The 25,737-nt window shown below is 34.2% G+C and overlaps 1 protein-coding gene across 1 annotated transcript; it reads right to left on the bottom strand.

Moving 5' to 3' along the window:
• Positions 1-420: 420 nt before the first annotated feature.
• LOC135217882 (uncharacterized) lies at positions 421-6,087 on the bottom strand. The gene is made up of 2 exons (XM_064253903.1): positions 6,036-6,087; positions 421-2,993 (listed from the first exon to the last, which is right to left on the bottom strand). The coding sequence occupies exons 1-2, from the start codon at positions 6,036-6,038 to the stop codon at positions 543-545; spliced, it is 2,454 nt and encodes an 817-aa protein (XP_064109973.1). The 5' UTR covers positions 6,039-6,087; the 3' UTR covers positions 421-542.
• Between the last annotated feature and the right edge of the window lie 19,650 nt (positions 6,088-25,737).

Here is a 25,737-nt window from a genome sequence, read left to right as displayed (position 1 = left end):
TAGACCCTTTCCGTTTATTGCTCTGTGTCTTAGTAGTGAATTAGAAATCTGGTAATTATTCAAGTAAGTATATATTAATATATATATATATATATATATATATATATATATATATGTATTTATACACACATACATACATAAATGCATATATATACATGTCTGTTTGAGTGTGCTTATAACACGACTTTTTATACAATGCTCACATGTGCATATTCATTGGCATTATCTGTTACGGTAAAGTCACGTGTATTCGCAAGAATATCAAAGGGAATTATTTACATTCCTCTTTCACAGCTGATGCTGGTTGGTTCCTTATCCTTAGTTTTTCACCTTAATGCTCTTGATGAAAGTGTTACATTTCTGCTTTATCAAGACATTTCATTAAGTAAATTTCTCTATAGGGTTTAAGAAAATTTGTATTGGAGTAGTTTTTATTAAAAAAATTTAAGAAAAATTTAAAACAAAATAACAATATATAATGTAATTAAACATACATAACCACATAATCATCACTGATTACATTATGACTTATGATGAATCACTTACATGATTAATCCATCAAGAACGTGACTGTTTGAAGTTCTAGACTCTTGTTTTGGTGAAGCACTATTACGTTTTCTTCTCAGTGATCTGTGACTTACATCAGCAAGACCTGCGTGAATCTCTCCTTGCCCTACTTGAAATCCGCCAAATTCTTTTCCAAATATCCCTTTTGTTTTCTTTGATAAAGTTCCACTGCTGGGGCTATGTCTACTTCTAGGAGCTCCAAGGTTAAAGCTGACAGAAGCTCTTGCAACTATTTTTGGACTAGAAGTTGCATGTTGTAAGCCTATGAAATCTCTAGGCTGCAGGACAGCCAAGTTTTTATGTACCTGTTCTCTATTCCTAAATGCATTGCCAATGGAGCCACTTGAAACATCCACACTAGACCTACCCTGACCAGCTGAACTAATTGTACCGGGATTTGAGTCTTTATGATGTTCAGGCCCTTTGGGAAAACCTGCACGGATATCTTGTCCGGAAGTTGAACTGGTTCCCTGAACTGTTCCAACTAATCTCCCATGATTTTCTAAAGCAATATTTTTATGTGGAATTCCCTCGGAAGCACCATGAATACTGGGCACAACTATGCCGTGGTAGTGATCACTGGCTACCCCATGGCCAACACTTGTAGTCCTTCCAGGTCCAATAACAACAGAAGCCCTTTGGCCAACACCGCGAAGCAATGTTTGCTTTGTACTAAGAGGAACGCCAAAAGGTACTGGTGAAATACCTCCAAGTCTTACGCCAGATCCTAGATTACCTACAGGCAAAGGAACATCAGATAAAAAGTTTATTGTTTGTCCTTGTGTGGTAGATACAGTATTATAATGTCCTACAGCAGGAGAACTTCCATGAACAAGTGTAACAGGGTTATCTACATGTAGCTTCGCAGGTCTTCCATGGTTGATTAATAGTGCATTATGATGCTGTGCAGAAATGGATCTACTGTCACTGGTGGCTATACCAGCAGGTCCTCCGTGGCTAGAAATAGTGGCACCATTGTCAACAGAATCAAATGATTTTTCTTCTTCGCTATCATCAGTTTTGCCATGTTCATTACCATTCAGTCCATGATGTCTAATAACTGGGGCAAATCTGTGACCTAATAAAAGAGACCCTCCATGGCTTAAAGTATTAGCATCATTATAACCTGTGACCGCTAACCGATCACGTTCAATATCTGTAGCTCCGCCATGGCTTAGACCATTGGAAACTTGATTTCCAAAGATAAGTGTGTTTTGTCCACTAGAGCTATCATATGTTTTATAACCAACACCAGTAGGTATTAAGTCTCCAACATTAATATCATTAGTAGCAGTGTGAGATTGTGCAAAAGAGCCTTGAACCCCAATTTTAGGGGCATCGTTTTCTTCACTGGAAAAGACGATGTGTTTTTCTCCATTTAAGTCACCATGTTCAGTTGAAACTGATCCTAGATGTGTGTTGGGCAATGAAGTATCTACTCCATGTGCTGCAGTATTGCTCTGAATGTGACTAATTTCAAAATTATGGCTTTCATCTTTAGAAGGCTGAGACCCCTTACCATTTTGGTCTTGTCCAACTAACCCTGCATGTTCCGTTTCAGGAGAACTATGTCCTGGGATTGATTCATGAAAACCAGTAAAACTTTCATGAATAGGATCATCAGGGGACTCATATTCTAAGCTTTCTTCCTCACGACTACGTTCATCAGAATCTTCTAAGTCGTGTGATTCAAACTTTAAACCACCATTATACACAGGAATTGGACTTGAGTCATCGTCAGAATCATCATGATCACTTTTGCTCTCTCCATCACTAACAACTTCTGAAATATCTGTGTCGTCTGAATTCTTGTGGACTGTATCACCAAAACTTCTGTGACTTATGTCACCTGAACCCCCATACCTTGAATCTCCTGTATTTCCATGTCCAATAACAACAACTGAATGCTTATGTCCAGCATCATCAAAGAGGGTATCATGCGTAACTAAATCAGATGAAATAATCTCTTCATTAGAGTAAGAGGTTGGTGAACTACCGTGTGATTCTCTCAAAGCATGCACTGAAGCGGTGTGACCATCTTCAAGGACAGATCCGACAGCAGCTGAATAGACATTTTTACGCTGAAGGTGCTGTATATTACTTCTGTAATCATGATCAGTGGTATCGAAATTCACCCCAACACTGCCACCTATTATCGTACTGCCATGTTCATGGACGTCTGAGCCTACGACCTCAACTTCGTGTATTGCAGTATCATGTTCATTGCCACCTACAGCATCTTCATGATGCACAGGAGCTAATGATGACGTTCCTTCCACATAAACCGCACCTTCGCTAAAGCTGTGCTCCCCTGCTGTCGAATCTTTTATCCGGAGTCCATAGCTACCGTCTATTGCATCTCGCCTCGAGTCAGCTTGGATGGAAGTTGCGAAGAAGTAAACACCAAAGAGTTGAAGTCCCAGTCTCTGAAAAAGTGAATATTCAGTCATTAGTATGTCATGAAATTCACTAGTAAAATCTTCACTGATTGAGTTGTATTTTCCAGAATGGAATTCATTTCATCATTAGTTCGTCGTGTTTCATATAACAAAACTTTATTGTTCACTTAAGCTGAAAACATTAAAGTGAGGGAAACGTATGTTGCGTATGTATTAACAAAATATTACAACAGTTGTCCCAAAATCGTGAGAGAAATGATCCTTGAAACTGTCGATCAAATCAATAGATATGATGCAAATTTGGCTCGACCGTAGCAGAGGTAAAGTTTTCTACTGGAGATGTTTCAGTTATAGTAATAAATACACTGCTCTACCATCTCGATTTCATTGTGATCTCAAGAATAGTTTCAGCAAAGACACACACCCAAGGATAAATTTCTTTAAATCGTGTGAAAAACATTTCAAACTCCACCCAATAAATATGACATGAGAAATGCAATTACGAAGAGTAGAAGTGAGAAATGTTCTATATTTACAGTCTAATAAACATTTGAAACATACATGGAGTAATGTCCATTAAACTATATCAGAATGCGCTTCGTCACTACTTGACAACAGGAATTTCATTGCGGACAGATCCGTTAACAGGGTGTGCCGGAAACATGAGAAGATATGTATAGCTATTTATCTGCATTTTTAGTGAGTCCTTCTTTTGCAAGTTTCCAGGCTTTCAGATTATCATTTCTGTATTTTTTTTTTTTTTTTTTTTTTTTTGTGGGGGGGGGGATTTGCTGACATCACCTCCAGTCCTTAAGAGACCTTATCTGAAAGTATCAATTATTTGATGGTTAGTTCTTTGAGACTCTTGTATGATGTGCTTTTCGTTTTCTATTTCTTTCTACTCGTCAACTATTTTCAAAATCAATTCTTTCAGACTCTTGTTTGATGTACTTTTTCATTCCATATGTCTCTGTACTTGTGACTTCTTTCATGATCCTTCCAATGTTCCATACAGATTCATCTATGCTTAGCTCTTCCAAAGCTCAGATTTCTGTTATGTCTGCAGACAAAACAATGACATTCGGGAATGACATGCAAGTAATGGACTCCCACATTTGCTTACGTGACGACTGAATTATTGTACGGAGCACTTGAATGCCCCGAAGGAAGCCCGTTATCCTCAAGATTGCCATTCATCTATCTTCCTCATTCATCATCATGCACTTTTATTATCAATACCGCATGCGTCACTTTCACTCTCGCCTCTTGCCTTTCACTTGTCATCGTTTTATGCATCTACTCTGATATAGGAGTATCAGGTTCTCCGTCACTTTCTTTGTCTGAGTGGCAATGGTTTGGGTTTTTATATTGTTATATGCATTTTTAATTGTCAGTTGCAAATGGCAGAGTTATATTGACACATTCATTTTCCACATCTGAAGAACATTATTAAGGAATATTTTGAAAGATATTTGCAATATGGCTACTGGGTAGTTAAGTTTTTTCCAGCCAGCATTTCTAAAGTGTATGGTTTTTTCACCAATATATCACCGCCCATTGAACCAATTTGACCGAATCAAATCAAAACGCTCTGATTTATCCATCCACAGCACGAATGCTGTTACACTCCAAAATATCCACGAAATTATGGCCATTCTAGTTCTTATACCATGAATACTGTATAAGCGAAGCATCTTTAGCGCTTCCACCCTCTAAGAACTCCTGCAAAAACCTGATCCCATAGTTCTTTTCCCAATCTCTGGTGAAGCCTGAATGATAGGACCTTCCGAGCCCAAACAAAAGCCTGTCAAACAAAGCTATCCCCATACCTGAGAAAATCAAACGCAACGTCGAGATCCACACATCAGATTCTATCTAAAGATGTCGGAGGAGAAAACAGAGTAAAAGGCCATGAGCGTGCACAAACTGCATAGGAAGTCCCAACTGACAATAATGTGAAGCAACTTTCACCTGACTCATGGGACCAGCATCCCCGTTCGAAAGGAATAGCAGTTTCTTCATGATGAAGCATAAAAATCTTTATTTTACCGATAAAACAAGAATAACTTTCAGTTATTCTTGCATATACGTACATATGTGCGCATATATATAAGTATTTAAGTATATATGTGGGAGTACCCACGCACACACACACACGCATATATATATATATATATATATATATATATATATATTATATATATATATATATACATATATATATACATATATATATATATATATACATATACATTCCCCATGCTCACACTTGTGCATGCGCATACACGTACGCGCATATTCATAATATTCATGCTAGCATGAGTATATGTATTTATATATATATATATATATATATATATATATATATATATGTGTGTGTGTGTGTGTGTGTGTGTGTGTGTGTGTGTGTGTGTGCGTGTTTGTGTGTATGTGTGTATATAGAGACAGACAGATAGGTGGAAAGAAGTGTTTGTGTATGTATCTGAGTGAGTGTGCAAGTCTGCATTTGTGTTTATCTGTATGTATGCTATGAACAAATATGTTTAGATTACCAAAATATGACAACACTTTGATTGGGAAATATCGTTGGAGTGTTTTCACTGGATGATTTGTAGTATTCAGTAATATAAAGATTTTCCACACAAAATATCATAATTGTAAATCATATATACGTAGTGTTCTAATTGATTGAATTTGTAAATAAATGTATATGATGAAAATATCTGCAGGTATGTGAAAAATAAAACTAATGAGCTAATTAAAAAAAAGACAATTAATCTAACTGAAAAAAAGGACTATTGATCAATATATTTTCCTAAGCTATTTATTAAGGAAGACATATTAAACCACTAGTTTAGTTACAGACATCGGACTGAATGATTATCTGCTATCTCAGATATCTCAGAATGAAAGGCATAATAAAATAACATAAGTAGATATTAAAAATAACAGGAAATTAAGTGTAAAGTGATGCAGGAAAACGAGTGGTGAACCAAAAGAAAAAAAGTGGGAAACGTAAGAAACTTTAATACCAGCCTTTACTGTCAAAACAATCCTTGCTTTTCTTACCATGACCGGCCGTTTAGAGCACTCCACTTGAACTGAAAGCAAGAGAACGTAAAGAGATTATATATAGTCTTTCACTCTTTTTGTCTCCCACGCTCTTTCTTTCACTTTCCTCTTGCCCACACCTCCCTCCAAAGGGGGCCTTTTTCTACCCCGGGTACCCCGAAAGTAGGACTCCTTTCTCGATTCAGGGTACCTCCATAGGAGATTTCCCAAAGGGTTTACATTATCAGGGAAAAGGGCCTATGCATCATGTGAATAAGCTATGACTTCTTTTTCTCGTATCTATGTTGTTGATGATGTTTGCAGAATAGGATGTAAAGGACACGAATGTAAATCAATAGAAATATGTGGGTGTTTGTATGTGTTTGTGTGAGAGAGAGAGAGACAGACAGACAGACAGACAGACAGACAGAGAAATGTGCTGGAATTAGTGGAAAAGTTATTACAAGCTCGTCAGAAAAATGGAGAGAGAGAGAGAGAGAGAGAGAGAGAGAGAGAGAGAGAGAGAGAGAGGTTTAAAATGATACCTAAGTGCAGGAAAGTGGAGAGAGGAAAGAAGTGGTTATTGATGAAATTGTAATGGACTGAAAGCTAAGTATGGCCCATTAGAAGACCTCATCAAAAAATCATCTATCTGAAAGTCGTGATATCAGCTTGAGATCTCAGAGTCAATCTGCTATGTTTCTTTGCCTCATTTTTATTCTCGTTCTTTTCACATTACAATGAGACGTTGTGGGATAATTATTCACTCGTAGAAATTTACACATATTCAGGTACCTAATATTACACTACGTATATATATATATATATATATATATATATATATAATATTATATAATATATATCTATATATATATATATATATATATATATATTATATATATTTATAGATATATATATATATATATATATAATATATATATATATATATGTGTGTGTGTGTGTGTGTGTGTGTGTGTGTGTGCATGCGTGTGTATAATTGTATAAAAAGAATGTTGTGCCAACTTTTTTAATGTTCGTAAAGAATAGATATTGAAATAAAAGGGAAAAAGTAGAAGCAGTCGAGATGGACTATATGCTCCTGTTATATTGTATAAGAAGGAGTGAAAGCATAATATTATAGTGTATATATATGCGTGTGTGTCTGTATATATGTATACATGACTTAATGGTAGATTACGACAGGCTTCTCCACAAATTTCCTACTCGTATGCGGAAATAAAAAGTCAAGGAGACTCTCAACATAACATCAATTCAAATGAATGGAATACCATATCAGTTATGAAGTAAAACTTTAACAGTACAGAGCTTTGATTCTCTGCTTCAAGGAGGAGAATGTCGACTTTAACATCAAATTCCTCTCCGGCAGAATGGAGACAAACAAACACTTGGTGTTCTTTGTAATGAGAAAACAATTGTTTAGGCTAAATATGTGGCTTATTGAAGAGATGATAGGCGTAGCAAAATCTAAAAGGTTTTCGTAAATTATCTTCAGACTGGGAACGACTTTATATTTTTTGTTAAACGTGGCACTTGGTCCAATTTTTTTTCCAGTATTGCAGGGTGAAAGCTTCATGAAAGTAAACAGAAAAATATGATTTCTTATTTAAAAAAAAAAAACAGAAGAATGAAAATCTGAAATCAGCTTCAAAGATATCTTTTCGCTCAGTCTTTACCCCTGAACCAGATGGAAGAGGAAAGCGCAATACAGAAATGCACAGCACAAATACGCTATAAGGTAGTATGAGTGTATGGATCATAAACAATGGTGTTATTTCGTATGCGGAAGAATAAATTATACTTATATTTCCATACCTGATGACAAATCCACTTGTAAACTTTTATACCATAACTCCTTTCCTTTGCTAGCCATAACGCACAGTTATGTTGCCATGAATTCTACGCAAATATCAAAGGTTTCCTTAAAAAAAGTTCTACTAGCAGCAATGTATCATGACTCAAAAAAATATTCCTTACTTCAATGACCAGCTATTTTAACGGTATATTTGCCATGAGTATCTCTCTCTCTCTCTCTCTCTCTCTCTCTCTCTCTCTCTCTCTCTCTCTCTCTCTCTCTCTCAGCATATCTTCCTTTGGCACCAAGACTCTTAATATTCAAAAGAATGAATTTCATATCTGCTGAGGCATCGCAAGAGCGACGAATGGGTCTGTTCAACCCCTTTGTCTAGTATTTCCCTAACTCATTAAGGAAACTGTCTTATTCCTTCCAGACTGAGAGAAACAAGACTGAAATAAGAAACAAAGACAATAAAAGTGGGTGAACCAGCCTGCTCTTCTTGTAACCATCTGAGAATTATCTTTTAAACGTTCTCTCTCTCTCTCTCTCTCTCCTCTCTCTTCTCTCTCTCTCTCTCTCTCTTATTTTCTCACTTTGAAGCTCATTCTAGATTTTCATTCTTCTTTCTTTTTTTATCAAATGAGAAAAATCATATGATTCTGTTTACTTTTATGAAGCTTTCACCCTGCAATACTGCAAATAAAAAAATTGGACCAAGTGTCATGTTTAACAAAAAAAAATAAAGTCGTTTCCAGTCTGAAGATAATTTACGAAAATCTTTTAGATTTTGCTATTATTATTATTATTATTATTATTATTATTATTATTATTATTATTATTATTATTATAGACATGCTACTGATATTAATTCAGTGGGATTCGTCCTTTTCCTTCATTTAATATATTTAGCGTCATGTTTTCCCCTCAGTATTTGCATCATGGGTTTTTTCTAAGCCGGCCTCTAAATCATATCAGGTTTCTTTCACCCGTTCTCTCTCTTTCTCTCCATTTATGTATTTATGTCTTTTTTTTTAGATTTCCCCTTACAATGCATATGTTTTCCACAACATTGCTGCACGTTTATCATGGACATTTATATATGTTCCCCTTTCTAATTTTTATCCTTTAATTCCCATTTAAATTATTTTTGTTTCATTGGTCCTAATCCAGTGTTTCTCATCATGTTATTAGCTTTTCGTGTCCATATATTGTGTTTTCAGTCGCTATGTCTTTAATCACTTGTAATTTTTTTATTCTGTTTATGCTAGTTATACTATTATTCAATGTTTTTCCTGGTAGATTTGAGAAGGAAACTCAAAACGCTATAATCGTGTAAATCATAATCTCAACATTTGTGAGACATGAGCAAGAGCCAAGAGCATTGTATAGTAAATTAACTGATATCATAAGAATCCGTAATCACGACGCATAGAGGAGAATGCACGAAATAAATTTGAACGCCATTGAAATTAAAGAGCCCAAATAAATCATTTTTAATTCAAAGGTGGGCGTTGGTCGCCTATCGCATCCATCCATTTACTTGAAAGCAAAAAGTTAACACTTTTTGATTCTTGTGTTTTTCTTTGAAAAATCTTTCAATTCTGGTTTTATTTAATGGTTGCTACGTTCAAACTTCCTTTGTAAAACTTTTTAACTATTTTTTACTTGACCATGCCTTTCAGAAGTTTTCTAAATACTTTCCGTTTCTGAAGTCATACTATTGTCACTTTCACCCTTTATTCCTTTTTGTCAAAAATATCTTCTCATGCTCTGATATGTTTTTTTTGTGGCAATATTCTCGGTACACTTTTTCTTCTATTTATAATTGTCAGCAGTCACTATTTCTTTTTATCAATATTCTGTTTATATTATACCCTTATGATGTACCTATTATTTGTGTTTATTCACGTATATGACTATATTTATTTACTAAATAATTTGCTAGTATTGAGATACCTTTATTCATATGTTTCATTATTTGCTGTACTTTTCGCCGCTCTCGTAATTCCTCATATTTCTTGACAGGTATAACCCTTAACGTATTTCATTTGTACCAAACGTCTTCGTAAATACACTTCAATAGCTGAAAACTGTTCGGATTCGTTCCTCTTTTAATTTTATTGAATCTGGATTTTTTATCTTTTATAACGTTCAATTTTACTTCCATTTTCATTTTAAATGCTTTTATCCAATATTTTATAAAACAATAAGGAAAGTCCTTGCCTTTGATCCCTTGGTTCTTCATTTCAACTTTCTTTCTTTCAGTTAATTGGCTACTATTGACACATTGTATGAGGCATTATAGCCCTTTTGGAAAGAACATCTTCTATTAACTTGTATTCCCCAAGTTCTGACATTTCCTATCTTCTTTTGTGCTTCCAAAGCTTTACAGAGTAATTTAATAATAAGTCAGATCGATATTTGATTGATTTTCCTCTCTCTCTCTCTCTCTCTTCTCTCTCTCTCTCTCTCTCTCTCACACACACACACACACACACACACACACACACAGTCCCTTGATTCTCTCCAGATCATCTTCGATTATGGCCAATTACTTTTCTCTGAATTATATTTGATTGATGAAATCGTTGTTTCATATCCTGTCTGTGGTTAATAATAAATGCAAATTGCCCATTGGTTTGTGAGAAAAATTTCAGACTTTCACTATGTTCTTTCGCTCAGTTAGTTAATAATAATAATAATAATCATCATCATTCATCATATTATTATTATTATTATTATTATTATTATTTTATTATTATTATTATTATAAATTATTATTATTATTCATAAAAACCTGACAATCATATGAGTGACAAAAATGGCAAAAAAAAAACTCTACTGATTTTAAGTGATAAATATCAAAAATACAGAACAGAATATACTAAGAGAGTTTTCGAGATCTTGCTCGATTCTCTAAGTTACAGAATTAAGGAGAATCGACAAGGTTCTCGCAAGATTTCTTTATATATTATATATATATATATATATATATATATATATATATATATATATATATACATATATATATATGTGTGTGTGTGTGTGTGTGTATGTATGATAATATATATATATATATATATATATATATATATATATATATATATATATATATATATATATATATATAATGTTATACACTTACTTCAGTAAGGATTTTTCCACCTATGTTATTATTGTTAGGCCTATTATTTTTATTCCGTCCCATACAAAACAAATTAGCACAAATGAGCCATTAAACAAATGCAGACTACAGAAAGAACAGGTTTGATCAAAACTAGGAAAATTGTGATGCCTCCTGATTTAAATAATCTAAATTTCTAGCCTTCTCCGGATATTTATTTAAATACTCCATCGCAACCTCTTTGGACGATTATTGCGATTAAGATAGAAACAACATCCACTTCCACGATAAACTTAGCATTTCAGCAACTTCACGTCTTCTTTGCAGGCCTACACAGATCTCGTGTCACAAAACAATTTTGTTGAAACGTAGTGCGCCATTTGTATATAGTTTTGCAATTACGTATAGTTATCACGGGTACTACTAATTAAGTATATTTCAAGTAATATCTGAGATATACATTTTCCAAATAATATTCGTTCGACAATTTCGACTACTATTTGCTGTATAAAACTAGATATGTTTTATTTATCTGCTTAGTTTTTGTCTACGCTTGATAAGCAAATATGCCGAACTGCAATCTATTAATAATGCGTTTTTTCGAATTAATAATATTTTGCTGTAGTTAAATAATGCATTGACAGCTGTGTGTTATTAATGTATTACATACACAGAGAAAATATACCAAACTGCAGTTACATGTCAACCTCTTTCGTGTAGTTGCTGAAGTTGGCGACTAAAATCAGTAATCTATCTTTTCTCCTTCAGTACAGGTTAGGTGAGGTTATATCACGCGTGCAAATTACACGTTTCCTCTCTCTCTCTCTCTCTCTCTCTCTCTCTCTCTCTCTCTCTCTCTCTCTCCATGTAATGTGGGACTTGGTTGAATTTCGAATGTTAGTTGTACATGTATATCGTAATCTTTAATAAAGTCTCTGACCTTTAATAAGTGTGTAGATCCATATAAGATATTTTATAAAATCCTTTCGGTAATCTTACACGTGTCCACTTGCACAATTACTACAGATCTTTCCCTTTGTCTTTCTATAGCTTTTCGTATCCGAAGGACCTTGCTAGCCAAGGTTGTTGAATTAGTTAATTTCAAAATTATATCCAAGTTAGACTCATCGTAATATGGATCTTTATCAGTTTCCTTCCCCTTTCTTCTCTTCATATTGAAGTGATCACGTAACTTCTTGGACCGTTTTATCCATCAAATTTTCGTCCTTATCTAAAACGGGTATTGGCACCTCGAAGATATCGCTGTATTTTCATTTTCTAGTAAGAAAGGCGGGGTTCAAATCAATGTTAGTCAGCACAAGAAAAGAAAAATTATTAGGATTATTAGGTATATAACAATTACAATGGAATTGAACCTTATCAAAGATGGGGGGGGGGGGGGGGGGGCGGAAATCCACCTTAAACAGATAAGTTCAGGGATTCTAGGAATACACAGGAAATAGTTTCAAAATCTGTTATGGAGGGCTGAACATCGTTTAATTTAGTAACTTTTACTCTTAATGAATGAGCTTTTTTATGCATATCTAATACCAAACAAGTAATTGAGATATATATATACAACATATATATATATATAATATATATATATATATATATATATATATATATATATATACATATATATATATACATATATATATATATTATATTATATCTATACATATATATATATTAATATATATATATATATATATACATACATCCATATATATATTATATTTATATATATATTCTATATTATTATATATATATATATATATATATATATATACGCATTAAGCTACAAATGTTCTTTACTCTCCAATTCGCTCTACCTCGGAATTGATATATTTTCATATATGTTAACCGAATGGGAATTTTTAAGTTGAAAATAATTTCGTTCTCCCGTGGAGTCGAACCAGCGGACAAATAGAGGATAAATCAAGACTGCAGTGACATTATCGACTCGCCCAGAGATGAGTAGAGAGAGAGAGAGAGAGAGAGAAAGAGAGAGAGAGAGCGAGAGGGGAGAGAGAGAGGTTTGTTTGTAAAAATGATAAAAAATAAATATATATATATTATATATATATATATATATATATATATATATATATATATATATATATATATATATATATATATATATACATATACATCTGATGACCAAACAAAGTAAGAAATTCGGAATTACCTGTACAGTACATTCATCACAACATAGAAACCATGTTCGATGCCTAAGTAACAATACCTTTTTTTTTTTTTGTTATTTTTTGTTTTATTGAAAAAGCAGGAGACTCCTATTTCTCAAATCCCGCTCATACCTTCAGCTCCCAGCTGCTAAATTTGCGTAACCCTCCTCCCAATACCTTTGAAAGTTAACATATAATTGCCTCTGGAAAATATGCCATACTTGGCGAGGTGTTTTCATTTGCATAATACTGCGAATGGTAGGGGTTGCCAACAGCTGTCTGGCGCTCTCAGGTTAAGCCAGTTTTTAGTGGGCGTTTAAAATTCAGCTATTTTCTTTCCTTAAAAAGGAATATCCCGTGGGTGCGACGGCGTTTGTGCTTCGGGATATTCCGTAATGATACAAACTACTATTACATCTAGCTATATCATTTTATTGCTACTTTAAGAATTATGAATGAACTTCAAGAGAAATGTTTCCTGTAGTTTTTTTTTTTTTTTTTTTTTTTTTTGATAGTGCAACGTGGCACGACAAGCCAATTTTACGCGTCCACTTACTTGCCATTACTACAGATCTTTCCTTTTTGTCTCTATAGTTCTTCTTTTCTCAAAGACTTTCATAGCGAGTGAGTTGCAGTAATATTCTAATTATCTTTTAAATTTAAAAGTATTACCACATTAGACTCAACGTAACTTAGAATACATGTCATCGTATCTATATAATTCCACTTACTATAGTAGATTCACATCAACCGTGCATTTGATGTCTAGCCCCGTCCCTTACGAAGCTCCTGATTGGCTGTTGATAAGCCAATCGCAGGGCTGGAAGCTCTCAGTCTCTCGAGAGAGTTCACATAAGCAGGATGTTTGTTCCACCTCTCCTGAGGGATACGTTTTTCAAACGTATACCGCAAGAGAGGTGGAACATACATCCTGCCTCTGTGAACTCTCTCGAGAGACTGAGAGTTTCCAGCCCTGTGATTGTCTTATCAAGAGCGTCATAAGGGACGGGCCTAGACATCAAATGTATGGTTGATGTGAATGTACGATAGTTCATATTTATTGTAATCGAATGTTTCTTTCTACTCGGTTTACTTAATGAGATAAGTAAAAACAATTAAAAAGAGAGCAGATCGCCTACACCTTATGCTAACACAAAGCATTCATGTCCTTAATATGTATCGTTTTATTCACATACGGCAGCTAAACGCATCAGCATCATTATCGTTATATTTAGGAATTGATATTAATGAATATGTTAACAGCGAACAAAATGTTTGAACAATTTTGTGTATTCGCCATTAATGTTGGCTCGTATCTGGTGTTTTGTGCATTTAGATATTTTCGTCTTCGGATAGTAATTTAATGAATGAACCCGTCATACTACCAATATCGGAAATTCCAAGTTCAGTAGTGTATGTATTCGCGGCATATTTCTTCGCTTGTCTTGAGTTATTTAAAGGTAAATTGGTCAGTTCATGAAAGGGTTCCACTTGGTTCCGCTAAAAGAAAAGCTTGATATTTCACAAGAGGGAGACGATAAGGGAAAATGCGGACCGCCGAACGAAAAAAAAAAAAAAAAAAACACACAGATGACCCTATTTCTAACGAAATGCAAACGAGATTCGCCTCATTTTTTTATTAGGGTAAGATGTGAGAGTTGGGAATACGGATTTCCAGTCCTAAATTAGTATCGACTCAAGTCGAATTCGCTAGGAACTCTGCCCTGTCAACCAAAGGAATACTATAAACTAACTATCATCTCTCTCTCTCTCTCTCTCTCTCTCTCTCTCACGTGGAAAATTTCGCTGGCACAATTTCATCCATGGAAGTTGACCTCTCTCTCTCTCTCTCTCTCTCTCTCTCTCTCTCTCTTTTATAGAGAGGGATTGATGGCCATATGCCCCTTTTCATTTTACCTACATGATTGATTTTCCACCAAAAGTTATCTTTGATGAACGTAATTATTTTTCCCAAATATTTGGGTCCCCCAAACGAGGCGCTTACGAAATGGCGACCGTTTCTTTGTCTAGGCGAAATAGATTTCATATCTGGTATATCTGTTCCGAAAGGTACTAAATCAAAAGGTCTCTTTGGTATTCCATCTCCGTCATTGATCACTGAGTTTATCTTCGACGATCTTTAATAAATCTTAATGGAATATGGCTTGTGATTCTTGATCACTGAACGGGTTTTTATGGTATTCCATCACCTTTCAATGTAACTGTGTTCTTACTTCCTTACATGTAGACGTCTCTTAAGGTTTGAAGCATTATAAACGTAGTGTGGCAAAGTTGTAGGTTGAACCAGAATCGTATTTATCGAATGATGATCGATTGGGGCTGATTCTGCCGTCTGACAGAGAAGGCAAGCAGACTTTTTCACTAAAAAAATTTCAAAATGGTGGATTGTAGTCGGTACACACACACACACACACACACACACACACACACGCATATATATATATATATATATTATATTATATATATATATATATATATATTTATATTTATATTTATATATCTACACGTACATGTATAAATACATAAATATATATATATATATATATATATATATATATATATATATATATATACATACATGTGTGTGTGTGTGTGTGTGTGTGTGTGTGTGTCACATTGCTACCACAATCCGTGAAAACTTATAGGACAATTTATACTATAGTTACTTCTTCAAGGTTGTATGCAACAGCATAGGTCGTGTCAGCCAGTGAAATTATTTGTAGACATCTTTATTACACTAAGGCGACTTTTTATTCATGGTCATATCATCATCTACGCATGAAATCGAGGAATGCATTAAAGAAAATTAAAGGTATCTACGGGACATCATTGGAATAAGTGGCCAGTATCATCAAAATGCCACTGAAACTCCCAAAGCCTTCACATTGGTCAAAATTATAAATGCAACAATATCAGCTTCTAAAAGTTATCAAATTGACATTGCATTGCAAGTGGAAAATTTATTTTTGAATGTAAAAGAGATAATTTTTTTATAAAATAAAATTTCATTCTTTTGTATATACATCATAATAAAATGACTTCGATGGAAATGGAACAGAAGTTTAAGAAAAAAATTGTAACATATCCCTTGAAGAGTATCATAAAAAAAACAAATTAACGAGATAAAATAACATGGTGAGATAACAATTTTGAAAAAATAACGTAAATAAGTAGTAAATCACTCTCTACCTCAGTAAACCTTAGTATTTTCTTTCAATATTTCATTGATATAATCGAGATGGTAATTTATTCATTCATCTACTTAATTTATTTATCACTTATATAAAATTCATCTTTCGACTTTTTAGTTTTATGCTTAAGAATATTCAGTAGTATGATGGATTACTAGAAAATCTATGAATAAAAGTGTACAAAATGGGGCATAATGATAACAGTACATCTCAACATTTACATTATAAGCGAAATAAATATTGGCTACTACTTACATACGTAAAAATAAGTGTATATTATATATATATATATATATATATATATATATATATATATATATATATATATATATATATGTATATACATATGTATGTTGTTAATTTTCGTCTTCTATTACTTTAACTTTCAAATAAATATACAATTCAACTTTTCCTTGCCTTCAATTCATCATAATTACCTAACTTGCTAACGTTCATTTACAACTTTCTCCTCCTTCGAAACGCTTCTCTTTTCTCTAATTTCGCCTATTACTCCGTCCACAGAAACGTCAAACTGCCTTGGTGTAATAATACATCCTATTTTAAGACCCACGTTTACACCAAACCAGTCATGGTCACGCCTGTGTATTCCAACACAAACTTCGTAGGGCTTTTCATTTTCTTTCAGTTTTCCTACATATATATTTTTATAAACACTTGATACACACGCTCCCCCCCCCACCCCCCCATCCCCCCACCCCCCATCCCCCGCCCCCACCATCTAAATCTCCTCTGCTCCTTTCCTATCCGTCCCTCTGTTATCTATCTTAAATTCACAAATCTAATACCGTCTTACACCTTCTAAGTATGCTTCATACTATTATGACCCTATAATTCACAGCCACCTCTTGCACTTTTCCCTTTGTGCATCACAATAATGGTTCCTCTTACTCATTCATTCCATTCGAACCTTCCTCTCATCTTGACATATTTCACACGTCCTGATATGCCCCTGTCGTATCTCAATTGGAATCCTCTCACCTCTAGGTCTTTTCATTCTTCGTTTACAAATTGCCTCTTTTGTAATCTTAACATTCCTTTTCATAAGCATTTTCAAATTTACGATAACCCCTTCCACTTTCTCATAATTTAGATCTGCCTCTTACCATTATTCTTATTCAACAATTCTTAAAAAACTCATGTCATGATTTATTCACTTTAGACATCATCTCTTTGCATGTATCTCATATCCTGAGCTATATGTTCGCGTTATATATCCTCTCCAAATTAATTCTCCTCCAGCACAACTTCCTTTTCTCCCTAAATATTTGTTCAGCTCCACAGATGAATTTTCCTTACCTCCCATCTTGTCTCGCTTAGTTTTTACGTTATTATATTACCCAACCTCTCGTATACCTATACATGAGACTCTTGTCGTACATGATGATGATATATCTTAGTTTTACCAGACCACTGAGCTGATTAACAGCTCTCCTAGGGCTGGCCCGAAGAATTAGATATTTTTCCGTGAATAGGAACCAATTGGTCATCTAGCAACGGGACCTACAGTTTATTGTGGGATCCGAACCACATTATATCGAGAAGTGAATTTCTATCACCAGAAATAAGTTTCTCTGATTCCGTGTTGGCCGAGCCGAGAATCGAACTTGGGACCACGGATTGGTAGCCGAGCGCGAAACCCACTTGTCTAACAAGGAACTTCTATTGTCGTACAACTTCTCCACAAACAGCCTCCTTTTCCCAACACTTAATCTGTTTTTTTCATGAACCATTCAAGTACTTTCTTTGAATTTGAATTTGACAGACTCATCATACACTCCAGTTTGATGACTCCATGTGTGATATTGTTTTTATAAATCCTCTCCTTATATGCCCTACACACCTTTTGCATATCAAACCCAACTATGTTCGTAACCTTTGTGATCATTTATCTCCTGTGGGAAGATATATTCAAGTTTCACATTTACTGTAATTAATGATAATAAAATTTACCTCTCAGAAGGACTACCTACAACCCAATTCACTCTAGACTACCATATAATCGAACAAACTCTTTCCATTTTTCCTTTCCTAAGTATAGTTTAGAATAACCGTTCTTGACCCCCTGCATTCCATATATGTAAAACCCTCATTAGTTGCATTCACAAGAACGAATCTTTATTCATCACAGTGACCTCATAAGTTGTCTATCTCCCTACTCTGGGGTATGCATATCGAGAAAAGCCTAGCGAACCACATGCTATAGTAGATTCACATCAACCGTGCATTTGATGTCTAGGCCAGTCCCTTACGACGCTCCTGACTGGGTGTTTGATGAGCCAATCACAAGGCTGGAAACTCTGAGTCTCTCAAGAGAGTTCACATAGGCAGGATCTATGTTCCACCTCTCCTGAGGGATACGTCTTTCAAAAGTATCCCTCAGGAGAAGTGAAACATACATCATGCCTATGTGAACTCTCTCGAGAGACTGAGAGTTTCCAGCCTTATGATTGGCTTATCAACACCCAATCAGGAACGTCGTAAGGGACTGGCCTAGACATCAAATGCACGGTTGATGTGAATCTTCTATGGTAAGAGTCAGGTAGTCTGCAGCTCTTTGTGCCTCAAAGAGTAAGGATATTTCAACTTTAAATGCACCAGTATCTGTAAAATTCATATAAATGTACATATATTATCTTTATATTATACTGTTGGATTACAGTAAAAGAAGACATTTATATATATATATATATATATATATATATATATATATATATATATATATATATTATATATATATATATATAGAGAGAGAGAGAGAGAGAGAGAGAGAGAGAGAGAGAGAGAAGAGCAGGCATGGGTGTGTTTATACCTGTTTATTTATACCTTCCATTCAAGTAAAACAATAGTTACGAGGTGAGTCGCAGCTCACTAGGCGATACCTGAAGACCGCAATATGATCTTTGTTAAAAGAGAGACTTTTCTATCCTTGACTTCAGGAAATTCCAAATTCTCTTGGAACAGTAAATTGTGAGAAAACATTTTGGCTGACTACTTAATCGCTCCGAATTTGGTACTTCCTCTCAACCCATTTTCTAAGCGTTGGTCATTGCAATCATAAATATGATACAACATCTCTGATTATTCAAACAGCGTATTAATAAAGAATAAAGTCTTCCAGAGAATCTGATACTTCAAGGTGATTTTTCTCTTGGCCTTAACACTTAATTTCATTTAAATCAGAAAAAAAACCCTGTTCTCAGTGAGAAGTGTTCGTGCCTAATTTGACTGCGTATCTTGCCAACAGTTACCAAGTTATTTATAGCTCACGGTCAGACAGAGTAGGGTCGCTTCTCATAATTCTCTAAAATTTTCTTTAAATGTTTGTTCAATTTCAAAAGTTTTAGAGCGCTTGAATGAATCTGCGCGAGTTGAAAGATTTCACCAATCATTTTTTAACCTAATTATCGAATCCTGACTCAGACATTCATTCTTATTTACTATTTAATATCATTATATCGAATGTTTTACACGAAAAATTTCTTGTCGTTGCTGAAAGCCCTTAAGGCTTTCAAATTTCACCTATACTTTCTCCGAGTAATAAGTTTTTTTTCTACCAATCTGATTTTATTTCCATTGACAAGAATTATTTCGTACGTGCATATAAATTATCAATAATATCTTAAATTATCTTTGTGAGTAACTTCAGCACCCACAGAATACCTTGTTCTAAATTATTGGGTAGTACGAGTCTGATTCGATTCATATCTATATGTATCAGACCAATCGTATTTTGGGAAGAAGATTATTAAGAAAATCGAATCATGACCTCCTTCTATTTCAAAAATTATTTGGTAATTCCTTTGACAAACCGGAAGGCAATCAATAATGTTGAAAATAACAAATATAAAAAATCTGCGAACTTTTCTACTTTGAAAATTGGTCTTGTTCAATATTTTGTCCATTTCAAAAAATGTTCAGTAGTAAATTGATGGAAGGATTTTATGTTCACTATAAAAAAAAAATCCTATTGCATTTACACCTGTTTTCATATCTTGAAAATGCTCCTTCTGAGAACCTGAAAATTATGGGTTTTTTTCATTATTTTGAATGAAATTGAAGTTATACAGATATGGATTTCTTACAGTTTCGTTTAGGTGTTATTTTCTGTACTTTTGCTCAAACTTGATTGTAAGGAAGATAGGTAACCAATATTGCAGCAACAAAACATTAGGATAGTTGTTGAAAAGACATTTACAATAAAATAATAATAATAATAATAATAATAATAATAATAATAATAATAATAATAATAATATTAACAACGCGAGATGACATCTAGCATCGTAAAATTCTCTGCACGTCATTTTTTATGACCTACCATCTCTTTCACATGGTGCCTTTTTTCTCCACTTTCCTGCTTTTCCTTTGATGAAAGTGAAAGTATAACATATAAAGCCTTAGTCACTGCTGATCAGGTAGGCGCCGCTCCAAAGGAAACCTTTCCTGAGGAAACAATGACAAAGTAAAACTCGCCCTCGCTCGTAGACCCAAACCAGTCAAGAGTCTGGTGCTTGTGTTTCTTGAGAGAGAGAGAGAGAGAGAGAGAGAGAGAGAGATTGGTCGCGTTGGGTAGTTGGTCAGAAGGAATAATAACTCATTGCAATAAAAAAAAGGGTCGAAAAAGGTTTAATAGCATAAAAACGTAGTATCAAAAAGAAAGAGAGAGAGAGAGGGAACTGTTCAGATGAATTGGTGGAACAGGCTATCATTAAATAGAGGTAGACTCAGATAGAGAGTAAGAGTGAGATTCAGAGGGAGAGAGAGAGAGAGAGAGAGAGAGAGAGAGAGAGAAAGGAAAGTATAGAAGGAACCAGTGTAAAGTGGTAACACACATAGTGGATATAAAAAAAACACACAGAAAATAAATGAATTACCAAATATTATATGATAACGTAAATACATTGATAATCAAATCGGATATTTTTTAAATAGTTGAAATATGAGTTAAACTGTTAGTTATTATGCTTTCCCACGATAAACTGAACTTCACTTGGACTACAAATATCATGTAATTTTAAGAATAATTATGTCATTGCTGTCAGTAATTGTACTTATTTCAATTATAATTGCAGTGAGATAGATGCGAGTATATAACAACCAATAATAACGATAAATTTAAAATGAAACAAACATCATTCACCAACGCGGAGAAACGTGCAAAAATATCATTAAATAAACAGACATAAAATATAACATCACTTTCTCATGTTTACAAAATTTTTTGGATTTGAAAATCATTTCATTCTTTCAAAATATTGTTCATTTTGTTTACGAACCAAACAGAAATTCTTCAAGACCAGTGAACGTTTCAATAGTTCATTGAACAACAAAACTTTTTTCTATTAGTCGTGCAAAACATACTTTGCTTGCATCTGTTCTGGTGATTTTATTAAACATTTGCATCTTCTTTTTCCTTGTGCTGAGAGTGAAGATTTTCCTAAATGTACGTAAACTATAGTATATAAACATACGTATATATATATATATATAATATATATATATATATATATATATATATATATATATATATATATATATATGTATATTATATTTATATGTATGTATATATATACAGCTAAACATATTTTCACTCTCCAAGGATCTCTCTCTCTCTCTCTCTCTCTCTCTCTCTCTCTCTCTCTCTCTCTCTATATATATATATATATATATAATATATATATCTATATATATATATATATATATATATATATACATATATATATATATGTATGTATATATAAATACGTATATATATATATATTTATAATATTATGTATATATAATAAAAGGAGGCCATAAAAACGCCTAAATATAGAGAGAAAATACTATATTTCAGAGACTGCTGTCTCTCTCTCTGCATGTATATGAATAGGAAAGTTACAGAAAAGGTGATATATACCAAGAGATCCATCCACAGTTAGGCCAATTTAGGTCACTCCCACTGATAAGCCTTCTTTAAACCTCTTAAACCTTGGTTTAAAGAAAACTTATCAATGGCATCTGAATCCCATGCGCCCTTGAAGATGTTCATTACCTGTCTCTGTTTAATCAAGGCCGATTCTATCATCTGACTCTTGTGCCGACAGTTGCTGTTATAAATTATACGTGACAAATTCCAGTTTACGTATTCTGTGGTTATGTTCATTAATATGGTTGAAAATAGCTGAGTTCTGTTATTCATACCTAAGTGACCGTTTATGTTGTATTAATCTCTGGGGAAGTGATTTTCCTGTAAAACCAATGTGTTGTATATAATATATAATTATAATATATATTATATATATATATATATATATATATATATATATATGTATGTTAGTTATATATATATGTGTGTGTGTATGTTTGTGTGTGTGTACGTACACATATAAATATGCATATATATATAAAGAAAATGAAAGAGATCCTTTGAGAGTCTGAAACTGTCTGGGTGGATTCGAGACGCGAGAAAGGATGGTGGTGTGATAGGATTTGAAAGCAAATATATGTGATAAAGGAAGGTCTGAGTAAAGAATAAAATCTAATAAAATTCGTTTAAAAGAAGCCCGATTAGTTGGAAATAACTGGTCTCCAGAGAGGAATAACAAGATTCTAAGAGAAAAAATTGTTAGATTGTATTTGTACAGAGTAGAGGGGAGTTGATAACTGAAGTAAATGAAGTAGAGCAAATTAAATCATAAATGTAATTAAGACAAGTAGGTTTCTTAACGAAAGAGCAAGTGTGCCGCACGAAGACAAGAACGAGGAAATATGGGTTTGCTAGACGCAATGATTAGGTGAAAGGGGTTTGGAAGAAACATGCAAGAATCACGGAGGGAATTGTTGATAAATCAAAATGACTGAAAGTTATAGATTAACCAGCAAGATGTAAATATGATTCAGTGATTTATGTAAATTGGCAACTGTAATTATGGTCATGAATGTCGCTTATACATATTTTCTCACCTTGCAAAATTGTTTATCAGTTTAAACTTACGATGGCATGTGCGTTATAGTTTTAGGGAATCTGGTTTCATTATCAAACTCATGCACTTCACTTATCTGAGCACAACAGAGAAAATAGAGAAGATAACTAACCTGTTCATCAAGGCAGTTAGTTAGGAAATAGGTTCTGAAAGTTATCCAAAATTGTACTGTTCTAGCAGCAAATGCCCTTTAGTCAGGGTACCAAGCAGTCATCACAGAATGGCTGGAGTTTCCCAGTTATCAAAAACTCAGAAGTGATGCAAGGTGGACATTTGAGAATGTTTGTACGTTAAGGTTGAAATAGAAAGGTGCCACAAGTTGGCGGAGTTGCAATAGATCTGGTGAAAGTGTGATTGAGTGGCTGGCCTGGGTGTGACTGATATGTCTGTATATGGGAAAGGTTCCAAAGCATAGGATGTGTATTTGTTCCTTGGTAAAAAGATAAAGATGATAGAGATGACTGAATGAACTGTGCAGTCGTAAGTTAATTATCAAACTAGGGAAAGTGGTTTGTGGATTCTGATTAAGACTACGGTAGAGTTAGAGAGGATCAAATTCTCGATGTGAAACAGTTGTGTGAGAAACTTGAGAGTCAGGGGACTATGAAAATGGGATGTAAACAGTGTATGGAGCAGCTGAGACTCGCAGATAGTGTCCGTTGGATGTTCATTGGAGATAGTAAAAATCAACTGCAGAGACTAGTAAGAGTTTGAAACTGAATGTAAGAGGAGAAAGTTGAAAATAAGTCCACAAAGTTGGAGCAAATAATGTTAGTGGACAGTAGAAGAATGGAATTCTTTGGTTTAGATAGGTATTTGTGACTGAATATATAAAAGATAATGGAGAAGAGTGGAAATGGCATGGACTAAATTCAACAGGAAAGTGCCTATGCCTAAAATTTGGAAAGCAGGAAGGTAACCTATGTAAACCAGTTTTATGTATGTAAAGTGTGAATGTACATTGTGAATAAAAACAAGTTGCTCTTTTGAGAGGAGTGATTTGCTACAAACTTCAGAAAGGATTAAAGTATTAAAGTGATGGAATGGAACTTACTAAATACAATTACATTGTATATCCATTACATGAGCGAGGAAGAAAGAACTTCATAAAGATGGATACGAATACAAACACACACAATATACACAATCATATATATATATATATATATATATATATATATATATATATATATATATATATCATATTTTGTCACATACAGACATTAAGCCTCATTTATCGTTCATTATCGAACGTCCTTGGGAAACTGTTTATACCCGAGGGGAACTACAGTTGATAAGTGAGGTTACGTGCGCCTACCAATGATAGTTCCTGTGGGTGTAAGTTATAAGGTGTAGTTAATATATATATAGTATATATATATATATATATTATATATATATATATATATATATATATATATGTGTGTGTGTGTGTGTGTGTGTATGTATATATATAGATATATATATTATATACATATATACATGTATATATATTTTTATGTATATATATGTGGTGTGTGTGTGTGTAATACTATAGACATAAGCATTCGAATTACAACTTGCGTTCAATGAGAGTGTGCCTATACTCATCACAAACTCGCTTTGATAGCCCAAACCTCATCCTCGTTCAGCTGTACATTGAAAGTGCGTCATCACGTGACTCGTGACTTCTGATCGAGTGTGATGTACACATAAAAGAAAGCGATTCTTCCAGTTTTACTAACGAAGGAGGCGTTCCTCTCCGTGCAATCACCTCGCGAAGCTTAGCCCAAGCGGAGGGCGCACTAACTGTGCACGCCACCAGAAGCTGCCTTCGCGGGAATGACTCGAAAGTTATGACGCAACGAACTGGTTTCTCTCCCAAGTAACAAAACTGGTTTGAGACACCGAGCCCAAACGAATAATCTCTGCCCTTAGTGAGTCTTAACTTTTCCCAGTTATGGTACACATAAGGTGTCGAAGCATGAAGTCTGCAGTTACACTTGTGCATGAGGAAATTCCCTAACAGAACGATTGCGTAAATTTCACTTTTTCAAGTTGGTATCGCTGCTGTTTCTTCCCCTATTTTTTTGTGTGTGGTCGTCTGTTCGTTGCAGTGCGCACCCGCGTGGGAGCACAAGCCAAAGTGATTTGTCATGGCAAGCAGAAACTACAAAACGTCTATGTATAAGCAAAAAGTTGCGTGCATGCAATTTCATTAGTAATATTACGACCGGAGAAAAAGTGGAACGGACAAAAACTGCCCCGCCCGTCACCAGAGAATTAAGTCCCAATTAGAGAGTTGGGGGTTGAGAGGCGGAGGGGGGGAAAGTGGACAGGTAGCCACCACAGTCGTGTCAATAAACAAAATGAAAATGAAAGGATGCAAAAGTTTTAGAAATATCTATATAATT

The sequence above is a fragment of the Macrobrachium nipponense genome, chromosome 9, assembly GCF_015104395.2.
Source record: "Macrobrachium nipponense isolate FS-2020 chromosome 9, ASM1510439v2, whole genome shotgun sequence".
NCBI classification, from domain to species: domain Eukaryota; kingdom Metazoa; phylum Arthropoda; class Malacostraca; order Decapoda; family Palaemonidae; genus Macrobrachium; species Macrobrachium nipponense.
Note: the sequence above shows the minus strand (reverse complement) of the source record. Positions and strands in the feature narration are given on the sequence as shown.